The 21,376-nt window shown below is 40.6% G+C and overlaps 1 protein-coding gene across 1 annotated transcript; it reads left to right on the top strand.

Annotated features, from left to right (window-relative positions):
* Window positions 1–1,255: 1,255 nt before the first annotated feature.
* On the top strand, window positions 1,256–21,176 carry fer1l6 (fer-1 like family member 6). The gene is made up of 46 exons (XM_061088617.1): window positions 1,256–1,272; window positions 3,876–3,958; window positions 4,579–4,690; window positions 5,002–5,056; window positions 5,474–5,605; window positions 5,704–5,766; window positions 5,963–6,041; window positions 6,129–6,285; window positions 6,457–6,643; window positions 6,998–7,099; window positions 7,227–7,317; window positions 7,446–7,563; window positions 7,650–7,878; window positions 7,982–8,087; window positions 8,456–8,690; window positions 8,995–9,115; window positions 9,239–9,339; window positions 9,555–9,657; window positions 9,869–9,988; window positions 10,084–10,236; window positions 10,348–10,519; window positions 10,661–10,785; window positions 11,890–12,024; window positions 12,135–12,284; window positions 12,376–12,483; window positions 12,573–12,635; window positions 13,156–13,254; window positions 13,561–13,786; window positions 14,347–14,477; window positions 14,585–14,707; window positions 14,779–14,821; window positions 16,028–16,072; window positions 16,725–16,822; window positions 16,913–17,029; window positions 17,136–17,276; window positions 17,688–17,815; window positions 17,892–18,062; window positions 18,183–18,337; window positions 18,464–18,606; window positions 19,242–19,330; window positions 19,417–19,515; window positions 19,908–20,028; window positions 20,212–20,332; window positions 20,533–20,690; window positions 20,783–20,883; window positions 20,996–21,176. The coding sequence occupies exons 1-46, from the start codon at window positions 1,256–1,258 to the stop codon at window positions 21,174–21,176; spliced, it is 5,607 nt and encodes a 1,868-aa protein (XP_060944600.1).
* The last annotated feature ends 200 nt before the right edge of the window (window positions 21,177–21,376 follow it).

The raw sequence follows: 21,376 nt of genomic DNA on the forward strand, positions 1-21,376 counted from the left end.
TTTCAGGATTGTAGTTTTGAATGTGACAACAGAATTAATGAGTGTAGTTCTAGCAATACAACAAAGGTCAGGGGTCATTGTCTTTTGAAAACACCTTGATGACTGAGGATTTAAATATCATTGTATAGATTGAATTCGCATTTAATTTGGTCAGCGATGACATCATGCATATTGTAATTTGAAACTGCTACATGAAGTCCTCTTTGTTGGCTGATTGGACGGTTGATTCTGTCCGACATGAGCTGCTGCTGCTCTGTTTACCAGGGGAGGGTTTGTTAACTCTGCCAGTTTCATACATCCTGGTCTAGTCTACGAACACACATACAGTTATACATATACACATACAGTAAACAACTCTGTCTATGCTTGTATCTTAACACTCCTCATTAGAGATATATGTCAAACAGACAGATGTTAGGTCAAATCAAATTTAATTAGGTATCATTAAATCATAACAGAAATTATCTCTGGGTTATTTTCATGTAGAACAGATCTGAGCTGTAGTTTATTCTAAACTATCAGAGACTGTTATGATCTTTACATAAAATATAAATGTAACTTATTGACAGAATTAGTTTCAGGAGTTGGTAGCATGTTATCAAAGCTAATTTAGCCTAAGCTTCAGACTTTACAGGGTTGCTACTAAAATCACTATGGGCTGTGGGCCATGATAAAGAGAATGAATGAACTGATTCAAGCGGTGACTATCTACATTATTTCACAAGAGCAAGTAATAAGAAATATAACAAATCTACCACTAATATTATAATCTCTACTTTGTTTAGATTATTACTACTGATTCTACTGTTACTGCAAAATCTTTTTGTCTTGCTCCACCTGATGCTGGCTTTCAATTTGATGACCTCGATTGAATTTACTATAATGATCCTTATTTTCGATTTCAAATATTTATTCTGTCAAATGTTTTATCGTTTTTTTGTGTTTTTTAAATATTCTTAGTTTTTTACCCAGTAAATATATGTTAATATTCTTTTATTTTCAGAATGTTCTGTTTTGGTTGTTTTTTAACAAAAACAATAAAGCAGTAAAAGAGGATAAATGGAATAAAGTTAAACTGTTGAACTCATCAGCAGGTAATGAAGTAAAAGTCAGTGACGACCTGATTGTCCATCAGCCACATGTTTCCATCCCCTGAACAAACAGTTGAGCTGCAGGTTTGGTTGTTTAACTTTGAACGTCTGACTCAGCCAACACATGCAGACACACAGCGTGACTCTGACTTCTGACAGCAGCCATGGATCCTAAACCCAGGTAAGAGACCTGCTTTTGAAGAGGGTCATTCTTTTTTTACTTCCGTTGCATTATTTTATCTTCAACCGCACGAAGTGCAGGGTATGTGGTACTTTTACTCAAGTAAAAGTACCACATAAAGTTTTCTACTCAAGTAAAAGTAGGTATTTTCTTTTAAATATATTTTAAAAAGGTAAAATGACTTGCAGAGTGTGTCCTATATTCCCTTATGTAAGAGTTTACAACTGTGATACTGTATATTCTGTTTAAAGCAACACTAATTAAAGCTGACTGAGCAACAGCAACCTCAGCCACATGTAGGGACTCATTCTATTGGGCTCCATCTCTAAGCGATAACATGGTTTTAATTCTAAATTTATATTTTTATATTTTATTCAATTATTTGCTTTGTTAGTTTATGTCTTGTGAAAGAAGGGCAGATTATATCGGAATATTTTTCTTTCTGCCCCTTTTATTCAAGATTTAAAATTTTGTGTTTTGGTTTTGTTTGGTGGATGAATTAAATAAAAAAACAGAGTCTATCAATGTGTTGAGTGGAGCTCTGACTGCATCGTCCCACTCACTGAACTCAAACACAAACAGAAGGGTGGATATTACCCATGATCCCCTGCTTCCTGAACCTGTAACAAATCCACACAGCTCTGTTCAGAATTCTTCATATTTTAAATGTTCCCGCTGAATATTGGAGATATACTCTGGTTTTTGTATTTTTTTCCTCTCTATTTACAATCTATGACTTTAATTTGGAGAACATGATAAAACATTGACTATTAATTAGTTCTGCCTTCCGTGTATCACCAATGATCCTTCAGTTTGTTCTGTTTTAATCTACCACACATAACAAACATCAATCATATCTTCCTTCACTAAAGCTTTGTGTACTTTGTTTTTCATTACTCAGACGTTACCAATGGTGGGAATAACTCTTTGAGACATGTGACTTAATCTTTTGAAGTGGAGCGCTGAGGGCAGCTCCCTTCACCTAAACCACAAACTAAACACTAAACACTAAGAAACTCAGCCACAGAAAGTTAAACATGGACACAGATAAGATAAACAATATTTTCCTTAGATCCAGGAGGAAGGAGCTGAGCAAGCTTGTCAGGTTTAATCCGATACGGATTTGGTTGAGTTCATTTATTGGGGCGTGAGTAGGCAGGTGAGGATGAGCTGGTTAAAATTGTGTTTACTGAATAGTCTAAGTAAATTCTAGTGAAGAAAAAGCTGTAATGAGAATGAAAACAGATTATTTGGACACAGGGACAAGAAGCTGTCCAGATAACAGTCGGCGATAGCATGATGTATTTTTATTCAGGTATGGTCTGGATATGAAATGGTAAATCATTCTCTGTAACCAGACGTGATTCATTAAGGTTGAAAGTTAGATTTAGACAAACTTCCTGGAGGCCTTTTAGAAGAGAAAGAAAACTTCTCTGGACTTCAGCAGAATGGATCCTTTTGAGAGTCCTGATACCCCGCAGCGGTGAGCAGCCTCATTTTAAATCGTCTCTTTCAATATTCACATCCACCCTACTGTTGAATCAGAAGGAGCTTGATTAATACCACTCTCAGAAAATATTAATAATGAATATATATATTTTTTAAATTGTGTCTTAGCTGAAAATTTGGAAAACAATCTTCATTTCCACATCTTATAGATACAGAAAGGTCATATTCTCGATTGATGACCCTTCTTACATTCAAATAATTGAGAAAAAAATATGGTTTATTCAAAGTTTTTCGAATAATACATTTAAAAATTTAAGACTTTGTTTATGACCCTGAGTTTTTCTTTGGAGGGGAAGCATCAAGTGATTTTTTATCCATTGGATTTTCTTCTATAAAATGCTGAATGCACTTTTGAGGAAACTAAACTCTGTACTAAACTCTGCAGCTGAAAATTAGTCAGCTACAAGAATGTTGAGTTCATAAATAAATAAAAAAGAAAAACTACAAAATCAGTTTTACTGGAGAAACAAGTGTTATATATAAAAGAAACTCAAGAACTGAATCAGCTAAAAAACAAAAGAGACTAAGTCAACATACCGTAAGTCAGTGACTAATCTGAAAACTGTGAGTTTCCACAGATTCACAAAAGAACATTAATGCTGCCGTATTGTTCAAAAATAATCATACTGATTTAAAAAAAACATAGTTACTCTATGAATCCAATACAATTGTTGAATATTTGATGTATAATGAAGATAAAAAACAATATATAAACTATAAGAAAATATACAACTACAAATCATATACTACCCTATAAATTGAAGGGGGTCAGGGCTTTTTTGTGATTGCAAAATGCTGATGCTATATACACAAATATATATGATACAATATATATGATACAATTATATACATATATAAGCCTACATATACAGTATGTAGAAATACATCGGAGACCACTTTCCTTTTCACCTCATGATGTAATGTGTTCAGTCTGATCCTCAGTTACTAATCACATTTGGTTGAGTTCATGTGAAGTCAGATTATGAGCAGCTGCGTTTATATGTTTTTGTATGTCATAAATACTTTTTTGTCCCTTCTAGTGGAGAAGGTGGAAAAGTTTTTTCTCCTTCTAATTGAAAGTCTTTTTCCTTCAGAAAAGCCAAGACCATGTTCGGCCTGAAAGTGAAGAAGAAGAAAGTCAACAAAGACCTGGTCCTGGCAAACAAGGGAGCTGTGGGTAAGGCCTGGAAAACAAACATACACATACACACACACGCACAGACACACACACACTCACACGAATTGTGGCTGTATTCACAGTGTGCAGTAATCATCTGTGTCCTCTCACTGTGGCTCAGACAAACCCTTGTCAAACAGTCACATGTTAAATAAAGGACTGAGAGTTTATACAGCCACAGTCATTATGGGTCATTTAGGTTTTCAGAGGTGTAATCACGTGTTTAACCAGTGAGCTGATAAAGGCGCTGTATGAAGTGGGAGCAGGATTTGTGTGTAGTTCAAGTATTTTTTAGAAACACTCACAACACAACCACAGAACTTTTTAAAATAGAACTTCCCTTTAAGACACGAATGTGTCTGTTGCAAGTGCTTATTAGTGTCAAAACTCTGATTCCACAGAACGCAACTTCAGAAAGTTTAGTCAAATAAGTCTTTCAGATAATGTCTATTGCGTTATCATTATTATTATTAATATCATTATTTTTGTTGTTGTTGTTTTTGTTATACCAATCTATTTTACTGAGCTGAGTGTAGTAGTATTGCATGAATGTATGTGAATGGGTGAAGTACTTTGAGTGGTTGATAAAACAAAAAAAACCTGTGTGTGTTTGTGTGCAGACAGCGAGGTAAAGTTGCAGTTTGAAGGGACTCCTCTGCTGGAAGAAGAAAACACTGACGACCAACCAGGAAGGTCTGAAGTCAGATCCAGAATCATACCGAACAAGAAGAGGTGTGAAATACGTTTCTACATAACATTTAAACACATTTACATATATTACAAAAATATATCATTTGAACCCCTACGTGTTTATGACAACAAATACACAGTTTGATATCACCACACTAACAATAAACAGTTAAGTAAAGCATCACTATACTTTAATCAAGCATCGACAAATCAAAATGAAAATAGAATAAACCTGTTATCTGGAACTGCAAATAACTAATAACTGTTTTATATATATCATAACCTTAATATGCATATATCTCTCTATTACCTCTATTATTTTGACCCTGACCTGTCCAGTGAAACTCCCACAGGTCCAAACTGAGAACGAACATCCAGGACAGTGAAAGGAAACCACAGAGCTTCCAGGTAAATATCGCTATGTAGAGCGCATACCTCCACAAAGGGTCAACAGCTTCCTTAAATACCATCAAGCTGCCCCAAATTGAACAGGCTTGTATAAATCAGTCTCTTAAATATGTCTTTCATCAATACCCATGAATTATTACCTGGGAAATCAATGAAAATGTCAATAAACAAACAAGCTTACAATATTTATAGAAAGTGAAAGAAACATCTTGGATCCACAAAAAAATTGATCTGCTTCTTCCCTCACCCATATCACATCCTTCCTCCAGGTTTATTGGTTATCCCTTCAGTAGGTTTTGCAGAATCTATGAAACAAAATGTATTTCAGTAAAGTTTGATATTTTTAAAGCTAATTGGAACTAAATCTTGGCAAAACTTTTAAAAAATATATTAGGTTATATTTATTTTCTATCTTAGATAGCCATCAACATCACAGAGGCCAGACAGCTAGTGGGGGAGAACATCGACCCCAGTGTGGTGATTGAGATTGGTGATGAGAAGAAACAGACGTCTGTCAAAGAAGGAACCAACGCTCCCTTTTACAATGAGGTTTGAATAGATTAACTAAAATTGAAAATACTTACGATGACCTGTGCATGTGTTTGTAAGTTTTTCTAACTTTCCTTTCCTTCTCGTCTTTCCATAAGTATTTCGTGTTTGACTTCTTTGCCCACAAAGACGTCCTCTTCGACAAAGTGATCAAGCTAACGGTGAGCAAGAAGAGGTGGTTGTTCAAAGAATGGCTGCCCTCCAAAAACTTTGAATAAAATGTTTTATCTTTGACTTCAGACATAGTGTGTGTTGCTTCCCTGGTCAATTGTGCGTTTGCGAGAACATTTGTTATCATTAGGTTTTTAAGAGCCCTGTTTGTTTCTTGGCTTGGATCTGTCTCTTTTTCTCCTCCAGGTGATGCACTCTAAGATGCTGAGGAGTTTCTGTGTCGGCTCCTTCAAGCTGGATTTGTGGACAGTCTACAGACAGCCAGGTAACAACACAAGGTCGACCATGTTGTGATTCATTCAGGCTGATGCAATGATTTGCTTACAGGCCTTTGTCTGTCTCACTCCCTCAGGTCACCAGTTTGTTAATAAGTGGGCCATGTTGACCAATGCTGGTGACATCAGCACTGGGGTCAAAGGTTATGTCAAGTGTGACATCAGCGTCTCAGCAAAGGGAGACGCCATGCAACCCGGTCCCAAAGCAAGTGATGCTGACGAGCAGATAGACAAGTATGATACACAGCTTTTCAGAGTATCCTTTCTTTACTTGAAAATATGGTGAAATATATAATATATAAATTATCTCAAAAATCCCAAACCCTGGTTATGAAAAAGTTAATTGATTAGTTTCTGTCTTGGTTCTAAATAATTTTGTGTTGCTGCGATGTTCCTCCTCCACAGGAACCTGCTGATACCAGAGGGTTGTCCTTCTGAACGGCCGTGGGCGCGATTCTGCATGAAGGTGTATCGAGCTGAAGGTCTTCCCCGGAACAACTCCAGCATCATGGCCAATGTCACCAAGGCCTTCATCGGAGACAACACAGCACTCGTAGACCCATATGTAGTAGTTAGCTTCTACAAACAAGTGGTGGGTGGAATATCAATCAATGATTTTTGTGTACTTTCATTTGAATTCTATGTGTAAATGGTTTTTGTAGCAGAAAGGGGTTCAGAGATGTACATGATTTTAAAAACAAGTGTGTAATTACTGACTCAAGGAACAGGTACAAAAGAGGGCAATCATTAGAAAGCTCAAAATCAAAGAACCAAAGAGTTATTAGATTAATTCCAGACAGAAATCTCAATTACATATGGTTTATGCTTTAATCATTGAAATTAGAGGAAAGTACATAAACTTGTCCTTAAACTTCTAGAACAACACCTATTACGATGGCATCAAACAAATCCACTCACCTTCATTTCTCCTTCCCTCACCTCTCAGGGTCGCACATCCACTCAGAAGTCCACGGCCGACCCGGTGTGGAACGAACAGATCGTCTTTATAGAGATGTTTCCTCCTCTGTGTCAGAGAATGAAGATCCAGGTAGGAACGTTATGTGCTTCTGCAAAATTTACTTTTGTTTTACACTAAAAACACATTAGATTTAAATATCTAACAGCGTTATACACAGTATAAATGTCATAAAGTTCTGGCTCCTCTTGCCTCTTAGGTCTGGGATGCGGGAAGCATGAGTGACGTTGCCATAGGAACCCATTACTTTGACCTGAGACGCATCTCCAATGAACAGGATGGTGACAGAGGTAAGGAGAGATGAAAGGGATGAAGGAAATTGAGAAGAGAATTACATGACGAGGTAACACAGGAAATGATTGTTGTTTGTTCTCTATATTTTCTCTCCATCTTATTCCGTCCTCCTCTCTTTCTCCAGGGTTTTTACCCACTTTTGGTCCTGCTTGGATCAACCTGTACGGATCTGCCCGAAACTTTTCCCTGGGCGACGACACAGCGGAGCTGAACGAGGGCATCGGACAGGGCGTGTCATACAGGTTAACTTTAAAAGATGCTGATTATTCAAAAGATATTATAATGAAAAAACATCCTCAAAAATATCTGTCCATGTCTCTGGCTGCAGGGGGCGGGTCTTCGTGGAGCTGGCAGTGGAGATCATGTCAGGAGGGACAGGTTCGGACTTAGGACGAATGAGCAAACCTGTGAAGGACACGAAAGCGGGAAAGGCCGGAGGGAAGGACGGTAAGACTGGTGCAGGAGGAGCAGCAAGCGGAGCAGCAGGAGGATCTGCTGATGACGACAAAGGAAAAGCTTTGGCCGCAGAGGTCCTGCCGGTGGAATCACCTCCTGCAGTGAGAAAGAAATATGTTTCTTTAGTCAGTGGCAAACAGCTTCACCCATGAGTCCTATCTACAAGACTGTAGCTTCATAAATAAATTGTTTTTCTCTCTCCAGCTGAGTGCCAACGACACCAGCTTCCTGCTGTTTGGTACCCTGTTTGAAGCCACCATGATCGACAGAAAGATTGGAGACAAACCAATCAGCTTTGAGTTCTCCGTAGGTGAGTCGTCAAAAACCCACTGTCACTTTTTGGTCCTCTTATTCAGTGAAATGTCAAAGTACACGTTAAACAACCTTTAGTTTCTGTCATGTTAGGTAGTTCTTATAACACTGATATAGGGTTGATTGTTTATGATTCTGTTCAGTTTGAATAAATTATTAGATGTTATTAGATGGTGCTCTAAATGATGCTACGAGCACATGATGATGCGCAAGTATCCATGATGTTTTGGCTTAATTTTCGTACAGTGGGGGAAGTGGAGATGCACCGTCCATCTTTATTTAGTTATTACTTTTAGTAGAAACTCCTAAAATCTATCAATAAAGAGCTAATAATGTTTTCCTTAATGCAAATACTTCCTCCCTCAGGTAACTATGGTAATACCTTGGAGTCTCCGGGCCAGCCCATCCCAAGTCCTTCTGTTCCTCGGAGGAGAAGAGTGCTGGACGTCTCCGACACCGGCGACCTCTCAGGCTCACCCCGTCTCGGCCTCTTGCCCACCTCTCCACGTTCCCCCCTCCTGCCCAGAGAAGCTCAGGAGACCGCCCTGACCTCCAAGTCCACCACACCTCCTGAAAGACCGGTCATCATCGAAGGAAACAGGTCAGTCACCTCTGCATTTGATAGGAGGGATAGTAGATGACTGCTGCCAAGGATGTAAATTATTAAATTAAATTCGTAGCTACGCTTTAATATTTACTTATTGTCAGTAGGAGAAGGAAACAGAGAGTTTGCACCTTTTTCTAAGCTTGTAGCTGGATGATCAGTGACTTCCCGTAAAGAGAAGTGTTTTCAAGGAGACAGTATCATACAGTATTTCTATACAGTGCTTGTATAAGTGTCTCTGTGCATTGTATGTATAACTGTATGTTATGTTTCTTTATATTGTACACATATTTACATTTAGGTACTTTATGTATCTGCCCCTGGAGAAGCAGAAGCCTTGTGTTAATGTGCTGAGTCACTGGGAGAACAGACCCTACCGACTCTACAACTCCAACATGCTGGAGAACATAGCTGTTCTGTTTGTATGTACACTCACACTCACACACACACACACACACACACACACTTTTTTTTCACTATTTCAGATTTGTCAGAATGTAAAGTACTGTCAAAAATATTTTATTATTCATAATTATTGATTTTAGGAGGAGGGTGTGTCCGGTGTTGAGGACCTAAACAAAAAGTCGGATCCTGGAGCAAAGGAGGAGCTGATAAATGTTCTCAAAGAATTCTGCATGGACGCCAGGTACATGTCAGACCACATGATGATATAGTTTCTTTAAGTCAGAAAAGCCTGTCATTGCTGTGTGCATGTCACATTTCTTTATTGTAAGAAAGCTCTGTTAATTTTATATAAGAATCCAAACTTGGCAACATAATCGTCTCATCAAGCAACTAAATAAAAGCTGGTCCACGGCCTATATGTTTAATATCAGACATTTGCTGTCTTTTTTCCTGCAGGAGTTTCATATCGGCAGCGGAGGCCAAACTGAAGACAGAAGTAAAATCCACTTACCTGACACAGCTGGACAAGAAGCGTCTCACCATGTGTAAAGAAGAGTTGGTGGGAAATAACACACACACACACACACACACACACACACACACACACACACACACACACACACTGAAGACTTTTTATATAAACCATTGAATCAATTCTGCTCAGTCTCCACAAACAGACACAAGATCATTAGGTCATTAAAGGAGTTCTTTGAGCGGGTTTAATGTTTACAAAAACTTTGATGACCACTATACCATTGTGTGTGTTGCAGGAGATTATAATAGGAGAGGCTCAGTCCTTAGGAGGGAGGAAGAGAAAAGCTGGTGGAATGAAAGAGATGCTGCAAGATGTAACAAAACTTACAGTCAGACTTCGCTTTCTTGTGGAAGAGGTAACGACTCAGCCTAAGTGTGTGTGTGTGCGGGGTTTTTTTTTTTCTTTATCTAACTTTTATCAATCACTCACGTATGCCCTCACACACTGCAGCCCCAGCACACTGTGCCAGATGTGTTTGTGTGGCTGCTAAGCAACAACAAGCGTGTTGCACATGCTCGGGTCCAAGCAAGAGATCTGCTGTTCTCCAGCAGCCAGGAGGCCCGAGGAAAACACTGTGGCAAGATCATTACACTGTTTCTGAAGGTAAACAAACACACACACACACACACAAACATGACATAACACTAAAGTAATGTTTAACACAGGACAGCAGAAAGAAAAAGATACGTGAGTGTGTCGGGGTGTGTTTTGCAGCCTCCAGGGAAGCGTGTAGCAGGTTTATCAGTCCAAGCGAAGCTGGATGTGTATCTGTGGTTGGGAACCTGTTCAGACTCCACTCACATGCTGGACGACCTGCCTGCAGGATTCAGTCCGGCCACAGGGGGCACTGACGCCAGCAGCCCCCCATCACACCTGCTCTGCACAGGTGAGAAACTGACTGTTCAAATCTCTGTGGTTCCTTTTGACATTTTGTCCTCGGAAATCAGTCCAACACTAACGTAAAAACAACAAAATGATACAAAATAAATCTTTGTTTTTATGCTGTGTTTCTTGTTTGTGTCTCCAGAGCAGCATGAGTTCCAGCTGAGGTGTCACATGTATCAGGCTCGTGGTCTGATCGCCGCCGACACCTCTGGCCTGTCTGATCCTTTCGCTCGCGTCACCTACCTGTCGCACAGCCAAACCACCGAGGTAAGTGTGGGATAGTTACTCAGTACATCTATGAATTTGAGAAATTTTCCTTGACTTATTTATGCACAAGCTAAAGTATATTTGGATAATGTTGTGGCAAGAGAAAATGGTAATTGTAAATTGTTTTGTATTTATGAAGCGCTTTTCTAGACTTGTTGACCACTCAAAGCACTTAAAAGAACAGTTTTCCATTCACCCATTCACACACACATTCATACAGTGCACCTATTAGCAGCATTTTGTTGTTCTATGAGGGGCAATTTTGGGTTCACCGTCTTGCCCAAGGACACTTCGGCATGCAGATGGGGAAGACTGGGAATTGAATTGCCGACCTTCTGGTTGGAGGACGACCACTCTACCTCTCAGCCACAGACTCCCAAGTGCTGTGTTTTTTTGTCTCTCTCCTCACGAGTGAGGTCTTTCAGTTTGATAGCAGCTAGTATTGGTTTCATTTTCAGATATAGTTATGCTCTCACTCAAAACCCTGCGAATGCACCCGCTTGTGCTTACATTTGCTGTGCTTGTTCTCAATCGGTGTGCTTGTATCAGCTGCTTCTGTGCATTTGAAACTCTCAGATTCTCAGATTTTGGATTTATTTGTGCAAAAAATCTTTCAAATCTATCAAACCAATAGAATACCAGGTGTAGTGATGACATATAAAATTGTCCTTCCCTCGAACTGAAAAATCTGCCTCTTGAATTCAGAAAACATACAGTGCAAAAAAGTGTGAGTGTGATATTTAAGCTGAATTATTTGAATCAGCAAGGGGATTTATGATTTCCACCTGGTGTGTGTGTCTCTACAGATAAATAAATAAACTACACATGGAGTCAAACCTATATTAAAAGAAAAAATGCAACCAACTCGTGACTCAATAAATCTAAATTCCTCTGTCAATAGAGAAACCGCTGCGTTCGTGTTTGCTTGTGTTATGAGCTGCACCTCCATTTGTCAATTGACCTGAATTGGTGCTGTTGGGGTGTGTGTGTGTGTGTGTGTGTGTGTGTGTGTGTGTGTGTGTGTGTGTGTGTGTGTGTGTGTGTGTGTGTGTGTGTGTGTGTGTGTGTGTGTGTGTGTGTGTGTGTGTGTGTACTTGTTATCAGATCATCAGTCAGACTCTCAGTCCGACCTGGAACCAGTGTTTGCCGATGAGCCGCCTGCTGCTGAGTGGAGACCTGCAGCACATCCAGGAGGAGCCGCCACGCATCATCATCGAGGTTTATGACGACGATGCACTGGTACTGCAGAGCCGATAGACACATTGAACGGTATATTATTCAAATAAGGGTTAAAACGAATGTTTCAAACACATGACCTCCTCTCTATGATCTTACCCGGCTATGTGCAGGGCAAAGCTGAGTATCTGGGAGCCACAGTGGCTGTGCCCGAGGTTCAGTTGACCTCTAACCCCTACACACCTCCGACCCTAAAGTATAGCCCGCTGCACTGCGGCAGCCAATCGGGAGGAGACCTGCTTGCTGCATTTGAACTCCTGCAGGTGGGTTACTGCATCCTCATTCTGTTTCCATCATGAACACGCAGGATGACGAACTGATTATAACGAGGCTTCGCTATTTTTAACTGTGTAGATCCCAGAGTCTGGACAAGAGAGTCTGACGGCGTTAGAGGAAGAGGAAGGAGGGATCTACCGGGTTCCAGCCAACATCAGACCTGTTCTCAGCACCTACAGGCTGGAGGTTTGGCTCTCTGCACATGTGGTCTGAAAAGGGTTTCTCAAATAGCTGAGACAGACATGAGTTTATATTTCCATTTTTCTCTCCACTAGGTGCTGTTCTGGGGTCTGAGGGAGCTAAAGAAAGTTCAGCTGCTGTCTGTCGATCGGCCACAGGTACACACACAAAAAACTAACAAGGCTTCTGCTTCCTCACAGGTGGAGGTGCACATTGAGGTGCAATCAGCTGGTTTGACCCTGATTTGGTTTGTTTTTTAAAACACAGCTGTTGATGTGATAGAAGCAGATTCCATGGATGTTCCTGGCTCAAGCTTTAATATCCATCTTATGTCAATATACCTGTAAAATGAGTTATTTTGGCTGTTTTGGTGAAAGATTTCATGCCTCCGGAAAATTTGAGTTTCCAAGCATCACAACTTCTCTGTATGTTTATTATATCTCCTTATTTTGTGTCTTAGTATTTGCTTCTTTTTGAAAAAACTAAAACAAGTTGAGTTCATTTTATTCATTATACATTCCTTATGCATTTTTTTGTCATATTTTCTCGTCAATCATATTTTTGGATAATGAAAACAGCTTGTCATTTCAGATGAAGAAAAACAGGTGAAAAAGTTAAATAAGTCTCTCTCTCTCTCTCTCTCTCTCTCTCTCTCTCTCTCTCTCGCGCGCTCTCTAGGTCTTTATAGAGTGTGCAGGTAAAACATTGCGATCCTCCGTCATTCAGAAGTACAAGTCCAACCCAAACTTCACCACGCTATTTGATGCCATAGAGCTGGTAAGAACAGTACGACCTTCACAACATAACATTATAATAAACATTTTGCACACAGTGCATATAGTGGGAATACTATTGGAGCATCCTCACACCACCTGCCCACACATGATGACATTTCAGATAAAAGTGAATTTGTGGCAACAGCAGAGAGTTGATGGTTTGGAATGAGATGATTAATAATTGTATTAAGGTGAAATGTTCAAGTGACCATATGCTTTTGACCATGTAGTGTACTCTGCAACAATGGAGTTTGACCAGGGGGATTCAAAATCTTTGACATAGATCTTCCACTTTCTTGTCCTATAGCAGTTGCCAGAGAACGAGCTCCTCCTCCCTCCTCTGAGTATCACTGTCGTTGATTGGCGGGCCTTCGGTCGAAGCACGCTGGTTGGGAACCACATCATCAACAACCTCAAAGCCTTTAAATGCACCCCACTGCCGGCTCCGCCCGCTCCCGCCGTGGCTCCCAAACCGCCCAGTGTCCGATACGCCCCTGGAACCGCACTGACACCAGACCCACAAAGCAGTGAGGGTAATACCCCAGTGTGTTGGTGCGTGTGTGGGTGCGTGTGTGGGTGCGTGTGTGCGTGTGCGTGTGCGTGTGCGTGTGCGTGTGTGTGTGTGTGTGTGTGTGTGTGTGTGTTTGTGTGTGGCCAGCACACAAACAAATATGCAAGACCCTCAAAAGTGAAAAGCTGCTTTCGGATATGCACTGGACTGCAGATATTTTCTTGAAGCTATTCGAAGGGGCTGAATGTGGGAACACAAATGTCAGAGTCAGTTACTGGCAAAAGAAACTAAAAAGACGCAGGCGAAGACGTCAAGTTGGAAAGAGGACAAGATGATAAGAACCCACACCGGTGTGGATTTTCTGTAAACAAAAAACATTGATCATTCCACAGCAGAATTTGTGGAAGCAGAATTTGTGCTGTTCTACCCAGGCTACAGCCCTCGCCTCAATGTTCCGCACATTTTCTTGATATTGAGAACGAGTCTCCCCCGGACAATGTCCTGCTGCATTTTTTCATTTGTGAAGGGCAAACTCTGCAAAATGTCTTCAACAGAACTCCCTCTTTCTCGTTCGTCCTGCAGCACAGTCGCAGTTTGCTGGAGAAACCAGTTCGGCTGTAACTCTGACAAATCAGGATTTACTCATCACTGTGGAGGATGAAGCTCCACCTCCAGCCCCGCCCAGCAAAAAGAGAGAACCCAGGCAGAAAAAGGTGAACGTTACTGCATGTGAACATGGCACAGGAGTAACTGCAACAATGGATATCCCTCATATCAATGTCTAAATATTATTTGCACGTTTTGTAAATTTTCAATCCAGGATGGCAGCGGCAAAAGCTCTCATAGTCGCTCCACCAAGAGAAAGAAGCGGACCATCGCTGACGAATCAGCAGCGAGCGTCATCGACTGGTGGTCGAAATACTACGCGTCTGTAGAGAAAGAGGTAGCTCAGGTTTGTTTTTCTTGATTTTTGAAAATAAAAGATGTGATCATGTGCACCTCTGTGTGTTTCAGGCCAAAAAGGATGAATCCAATTTCCCTCAGGGCTTTGAAAATGGTAAGAACCCCTCTAATGTGACACCATGTCCTCGCCCACTGTCTGAGGTCAACATAATGTGGTGATAATAAGATGAAGATCATTTGTTCGTTATTTACCATAGTTTTGATCCTTTACCTCTTTAGATCCGCAACAAATTCCCCCAGTGACACGTTTTAAACATAAACTCCACTTGTTTTATACATATCAAGGTGTGATTACATGTCTTGTATGCAGATGTGTAAAAGTTAAACTCGCCTGCTTTGTGAAGTCTGATGTATTGCCTCATGTGATGTCACTTGAGTCAGCAGCTGTTGTTTTTGCGAATGAAAATAATCAGTGACCTTACCCAAACTGCATGAAGTTGTCACATCTCCGTATGAGGCTCGAGGCTGCATTAGCTTCCGTCTGACTGACCTGTCTGCGGTCACTTTGCATTGTGGGTAATGTAGGTTAGGTCAGGTTTGGACAAGGAAGAAGTATACATGGAATGAAAAAGGTGACACATCTGGTTCTGCTGCATTACTTATGATTTCTAATTACAGATATCTGTATTTATGTTTATTCAATAGGACACTTATTAAATTCTGTTCTGAACAGGAGTTACTCTCAAGCCTAAAAACAGGAAGCATTGATTAGCTGCAGTGAAATCAATATGTAATGCTCTCATAGTTCAGTCTTCTAAACCTGCCGGTTTGGAAACGGCTGTTTGACCTGCGATGATGGTTTGAGTTTTTCTTTCTGAGACTGTAAATGTGATTGAGCCATGGCAAGTAAAAACATATTGTGTCACAGAACCTGAAGCTGCACCACCACCGCTGCACAAAGAGCTGTTCCCCTGGTTATTTAACTTTATGCATGTCCAAATCGTACCAAACTCAACACTTCACATCCCGAGGACCTTTACAATCGAATGTGAAGGGGGGAAGAAATACAAATACAGACAAATGTCTGGAATTAATAGTAGGGATTACAGGTCAGGTCAGATAACAGGAGGGAAGAGATGGATGGAGGCTTAAGCAGATGAGAGTAAGTGCAGTTACCAGGTTGTGTCTGAGTCTTCTGTTATTTACTGACAATTTAAAAAAACAGATATTATTATAAATAAAGATATTTTCAAAATCAACTGCATGTTGCTGCATGTCACCACTGATACTGTGAACTTACATCTCTAATAAAAAGGTGTAAATAACATAGAGTTCCCACACACATTGTTGTGTATTGCAGCTCAGCAGTACCACACCATGCTCGGCGAAGGAATAGAAACTCTGGGTAAGGACGAAGTTGTATGATTCAGGGAAATGGAGCATTTTAAAGTCCATCCCACAATCTGTTGACTTTTTAAACCTTCCTTAGAGGAAATCTTCTGCTGGGTCTGGCTAAACCTGTGACTTGTGAATATGGGCTATACAAATAAAATTTGATTGATTGAGTGATTGAATCTTACTGGTTTCTGTGGTACAACTCCTTGGTTACATGTTGACAGCTCTGTGTTTGGATGATGTTGATGCACTAGAAGTTCTGTCACTGCATGATATCACATGCATTCAATACTGTTACCATCCAGCTTTTGTTTCTTTACAAACTTTTAGCTGTGGACAACGTTGTGGTGACCACTTGGAATAATTAAGTTATTCTAAAGCGATCACCACAGCGTTCTTTAACATGGAAGTGGGCCGCATTTTAAGGATTTCAGACAAATTATCTTGAGCCTAAGGGATTAAATGGAAACTGCACATATTTTCCATTCTTTTCTTCTGGTGGAGATGGAGGTTTCTCAGTGACTTTGGAGCGTGGAGTTTCTTAAATTACAAAAAAAACTGACAAAATCTAGTTATTTCCTACAATGTCAACCCTTCACACATATACCACGTTTCTCAAAGTGAATGTTTGCACGTAAAACATGTCTTGTTTGTTCCATCAGTCAGCACCCACTTAGACGGAGACAAGAAGAAAAAACCGAAAGGAAAAGAGACCGTAGTGATTAATGTTGGTCTACCTACTGGATTAGCCACACTCAAGGTACTCGCTCCAATCAGATTACAGTAGAATCTGAATCTTTTGATATCAAATGAGATCAACCACTGTATTTTGGTATTTATACATTTTCAGCTGTACAACAAAGAGCTAGAGGCAGAGTTCGGGCCATTCGATGATTGGGTGAGCACATATGAGTTGTTCAGAGGGAAGGCCAATGAGGACGAAGAGCGCTTCATCGGCAAATTCAAGGTGAGACAGTTTGTTCGATTGTTGTCCATCCTGGTTACGCTACTGTATCTGGGGAAGCATGAGCAGTACTGATCTATTCCACATTGCGCTGTGATCTTCTCTGCAGGGAAGATTCTGCCTATATAAACTTTTTGAGGATGAGGAAGGGGACTGGGATGAATCTGCGGACACAGGGCAATTCAGAGTCAGCAGAGGAATCCCACGCAACGGCCCGTCCCAAGTCCTCGTACGGGTTTATATAGTGTCTGTAAGTCCCTCGTAAGACCTTGTTTCCCCTTTTTATGGTGCGTTCAAACCAAAAGCGATGCAACATTTTGCTTTTTGTAACAAGTTACTGCAAAACTGATGTACTGGGTATAGCAGAGAATACTAGTGCTAACTTAGTTTGTAGTAAGGTACAACCAGTAGCTGGAATATAGTAACTTTTACATATTTTAGAAACCTACCTTGGGATCCTGCTGTTTTGTTGACGTTTCTCCAAAACTTCTTCTTTTTATCGCTCTGCCATATCTGTTATACTAAATGAATCATAAAAAGGTCATGGTAGAGGAAGGCATCAAACATATAATAAAAATAGAATTCTTCATCGTGCCAAACCTCTGCACAAGTTCAACTTTTTGGATTACTGCATTGACCTTGTATTTGATCTTCTCTCCAGGCCTCTAACCTCCATCCATCTGACCCAGATGGAAAGGCGGACCCGTACATTGTTCTTCGTCTTGGTAAAAATGAAATTAAAGACAGAGACAAATACATTCCCAAACAGCTAAATCCTGTGTTTGGAAGGTAAGTAGTTGGTCGACTACAGCAGAATCCCGTGCTTCTGACACATAACCAATCACGCTGTTTCTCCGTCTTCCAGATCTTATGAGATGCAGGCAACATTCCCTCAGGACTCTCTGCTATCAGTAGTGATCTATGACTATGACATGGTGGGAGGAGACGACCTGATCGGGGAGACCCGCATTGACCTTGAGAACCGATTCTACAGCCGACACAGAGCCACCTGTGGAATCCCCTCTGAGTACAGTCTGTATGTGTTGGCCTTCTCCTCCCCTCTGCTTGATTTTCACATAATTTTGCATTTGGTTCATGGAGAGATGATCATAGCGCACAGGTTTTACTGAACCTGCTCCCTGCCTCTGTTTGTCAGTGACGGCTATAACGCCTGGAGAGACTGTCTGAAGCCATCAGAGCTGCTGTCCAAGCTGTGCAAAGACAACGGTCTGGACGAACCTCGTTGTAGCCCAGGACGCATCACTCTCGCGGACAAAGTCTTCACTGGCAAAACACTTTTTATGGATGAAGGTAAACTGGACTGAACACTGCTCTTATGAGGCATCGGATATCTAGATCTGCAGGGACAGAGGTCTGCAGTAATCCACCTTGTAATGGTGAATGTTAGTTTCTGATAGTATGTATGATGTGTTTCAGACCAGCCAGTGGAGTCCTACGAACACTTGTCTCTGAAGATCCTGCACCGCTGGGCCGAGATTCCAACTGTGGGTTGCAAACTGGTTCCAGAACACATCGAGACCAGAACTCTGTTCCACAAGGCCCGGCCCGGCATGGACCAGGTAGACCTAAACCTTAACTCAGCACATGGTTTGCTGCATGTTACTATTTTTAGACACTGCTCCTAGTTAGTTCAGTCTGCGTTGTAAGAGTCTTCTTCAAACACTTCTACAATATACTGTCACTTTTTATTGTTTGTGTGCAGAGCTTTTTTATAAACAGTCAATGTTGTAAGAGAGGAGCGAAAACTTTGTGTACATCTGGTTTATCTGCACTGACAGTTTTATCTGTCACTTTCTTTTATCAAATGAATCAGAATTTTCTTTATGAATGTTCACGTGTGGTTTATATATAAGTTTGAATGATTTACTGAACTGATATTATTTTGTCACACATTACTTCAACAACTATCTACAACAGGAAATGATTTTGTGAATATTGTTGCCATGATGGATCTGCACCTGATATGGTGAAATAAAAGTAATCAAATTATTAAAAATAACTCAAATTTGACCCAGTTACTTAGCTGTAGTTTAACTAAGGACATCCAAAGGTCCCAAATAAAAGCCTCAGCCCAGGTCAAACAAAGAATACAGTTGACAGTTATATGATGCACGTTTTCGATTGACATCAGCACACCAACAACCATAGGGTGAACACTAATGCTGTGTAAATGTTTGTGTTTGTGTGTGTTTAGGGTCAGGTCCAGATGTGGGTCGACATGTTTCCCATGGACTTGCCTCATCCTGGACCTCCAGTAGACATTTCACCTCGTACACCAAAAGGGTGAGAGCTGCGTCTCTTGGTTAAAGTCTTGATATAAGATTTTTTTCTTTTGAAATGACAGTAAATACCTGAATGTGTGTGTTCAGGTACGAGTTACGAATCATCGTCTGGAACACAGAGGATGTGATTCTAGAGGATAGTAACTTCCTGACCGGTCAACAGTCCAGTGATATTTACGTCAAGGGGTAATAACAAGCTCACACACATTGTTGGTTTTTATTTTGCTGATATATTTTCAAAATTTTTCATTGATTCCTAAGATGTCATTTTGTACTAGATGTCAAAAAGAAATGTAATTGAGCTTCAATATTTTACAGTTTAACTTTAAACTTTACTATAAAGAAAAATAAATAAAACAAATACAACTTGAAATAGTACTCGAAATTGTATAGAACTTGAAATAAGAAAATTCATTCTAAATATGACTTTAATACATTAAATAACCAATAATACTGCATAATGTGGTATGAAATCATTAAAACCATAGCTTGTAGCCTGCTTGCCTTCAATTATATCACTTCACTATATGTGTTAATTATCACTATTTACCACAGAAACTCATTGTCTTTCTCTCTAGCTGGTTGAAAGGTTTTGAGGACGACCGACAGGAGACTGACGTCCACTACAACTCTCTGACTGGAGAGGGAAACTTCAACTGGCGCTTTGTCTTCCCATTCAGCTACCTGCCTGCTGAGAAGGTACTGATCATGACCCACAATCCCCAGCAGCCAGGTTGTTTGGCAGATGTGGAAACATGAACTACAAGAGTAAAACAAGTTCACCTTCTATTTTCTCTGGATTGACCTCATCACATTGACCTCGGCTAGATAAATGGCATGAGTGAAATTAAACATATTGGTTAATACTGTTGTCTCTCGCAGGTTGTAGTGGTGAGGAAGAGAGACAGCATTTTCTCTCTGGATAAAACGGAGCAGAAGCTTCCCGCCATCCTCCTTTTGCAGGTCTGGGACTTTGAGACGCTCTCCTCCGACGACTTCCTAGGTGTGTGTTTGCAGACCCTTCACTGTAGCCTGATGTGCACATACCTAGAATTGCAATTGCATGTCACAGTTATCCATGTCTCTCACTGGCCGGACAACTCCTTCAGCCTCAATCAGTTCAGTGCTCATCTCTCTTTGCAGTAAATGCTCACAACATAGAAGTTGAAACCATCTTCTGTCTGTGTGTGTGTCTGTGTGTAGGCACTGTTGAGTTAGACCTCCATGGTTTCCCTCGTGGGGCAAAGTCAGCCAAGTCCTGTAAGGCGGACATGTTGACGGACAGTACAGAGAGAATCTCCATCTTCCAGCAGAAGAGAGCGAGAGGCTGGTGGCCCTTCAGCAAATCTGGAGAGCTGACGGTACACACGTACACACACACACACTACACATTGGGTTGTACAGTTGCTGAGACATTGACTGACATGTGTTCCGTGTGCTCTGAATGCATCAGGGGAAAGTGGAGGCGGAGTTTCATCTTGTGACCACTGAGGAGGCGGAGAAAAATGCTGTTGGACGAGCGCGCAAGGAGCCGGAGCCGCTTCCGAAACCAAAGTAACAGAAAACAAATAACCAAGATGACTTGTGCTGGTAACAAAAAGCAAAGCTTCCAAATGTAATATATAATACAACTACTTTACTTTTTTTCCCGCTCTGCTCACCTCAGTCGTCCAGACACCTCGTTTTCGTGGTTTGTGAATCCCTTCAAGTGTTTCTTCCACCTTATTTGGCGAAGCTACAAAAAGTACATCATCATCGCCCTGATCCTGCTCATCGTCATGCTGTTCCTCGCCCTGCTCTTCTACACACTGCCTGGAGCCATCTCTCAGAAGATTGTCAATGGATAACACAAACATACAATAACACTTTCTGCTCTCTATTAACTTTTAGATAATAGAAACCCACTGCATCCCTTACAGCTTTTTCCTCATCTGAAAAATATTTGCAAACTAGAAAGACCGCACTCAGTCTTCAGTCTTCATACATATTTGTATAAGTGCACTGATCTTTCACCTATGACCACTGAATCGAATCAGTTAAACCTTTA

This window comes from Limanda limanda, chromosome 16 (genome assembly GCF_963576545.1).
Source record: "Limanda limanda chromosome 16, fLimLim1.1, whole genome shotgun sequence".
Classification (NCBI taxonomy): Eukaryota; Metazoa; Chordata; class Actinopteri; order Pleuronectiformes; family Pleuronectidae; genus Limanda; species Limanda limanda.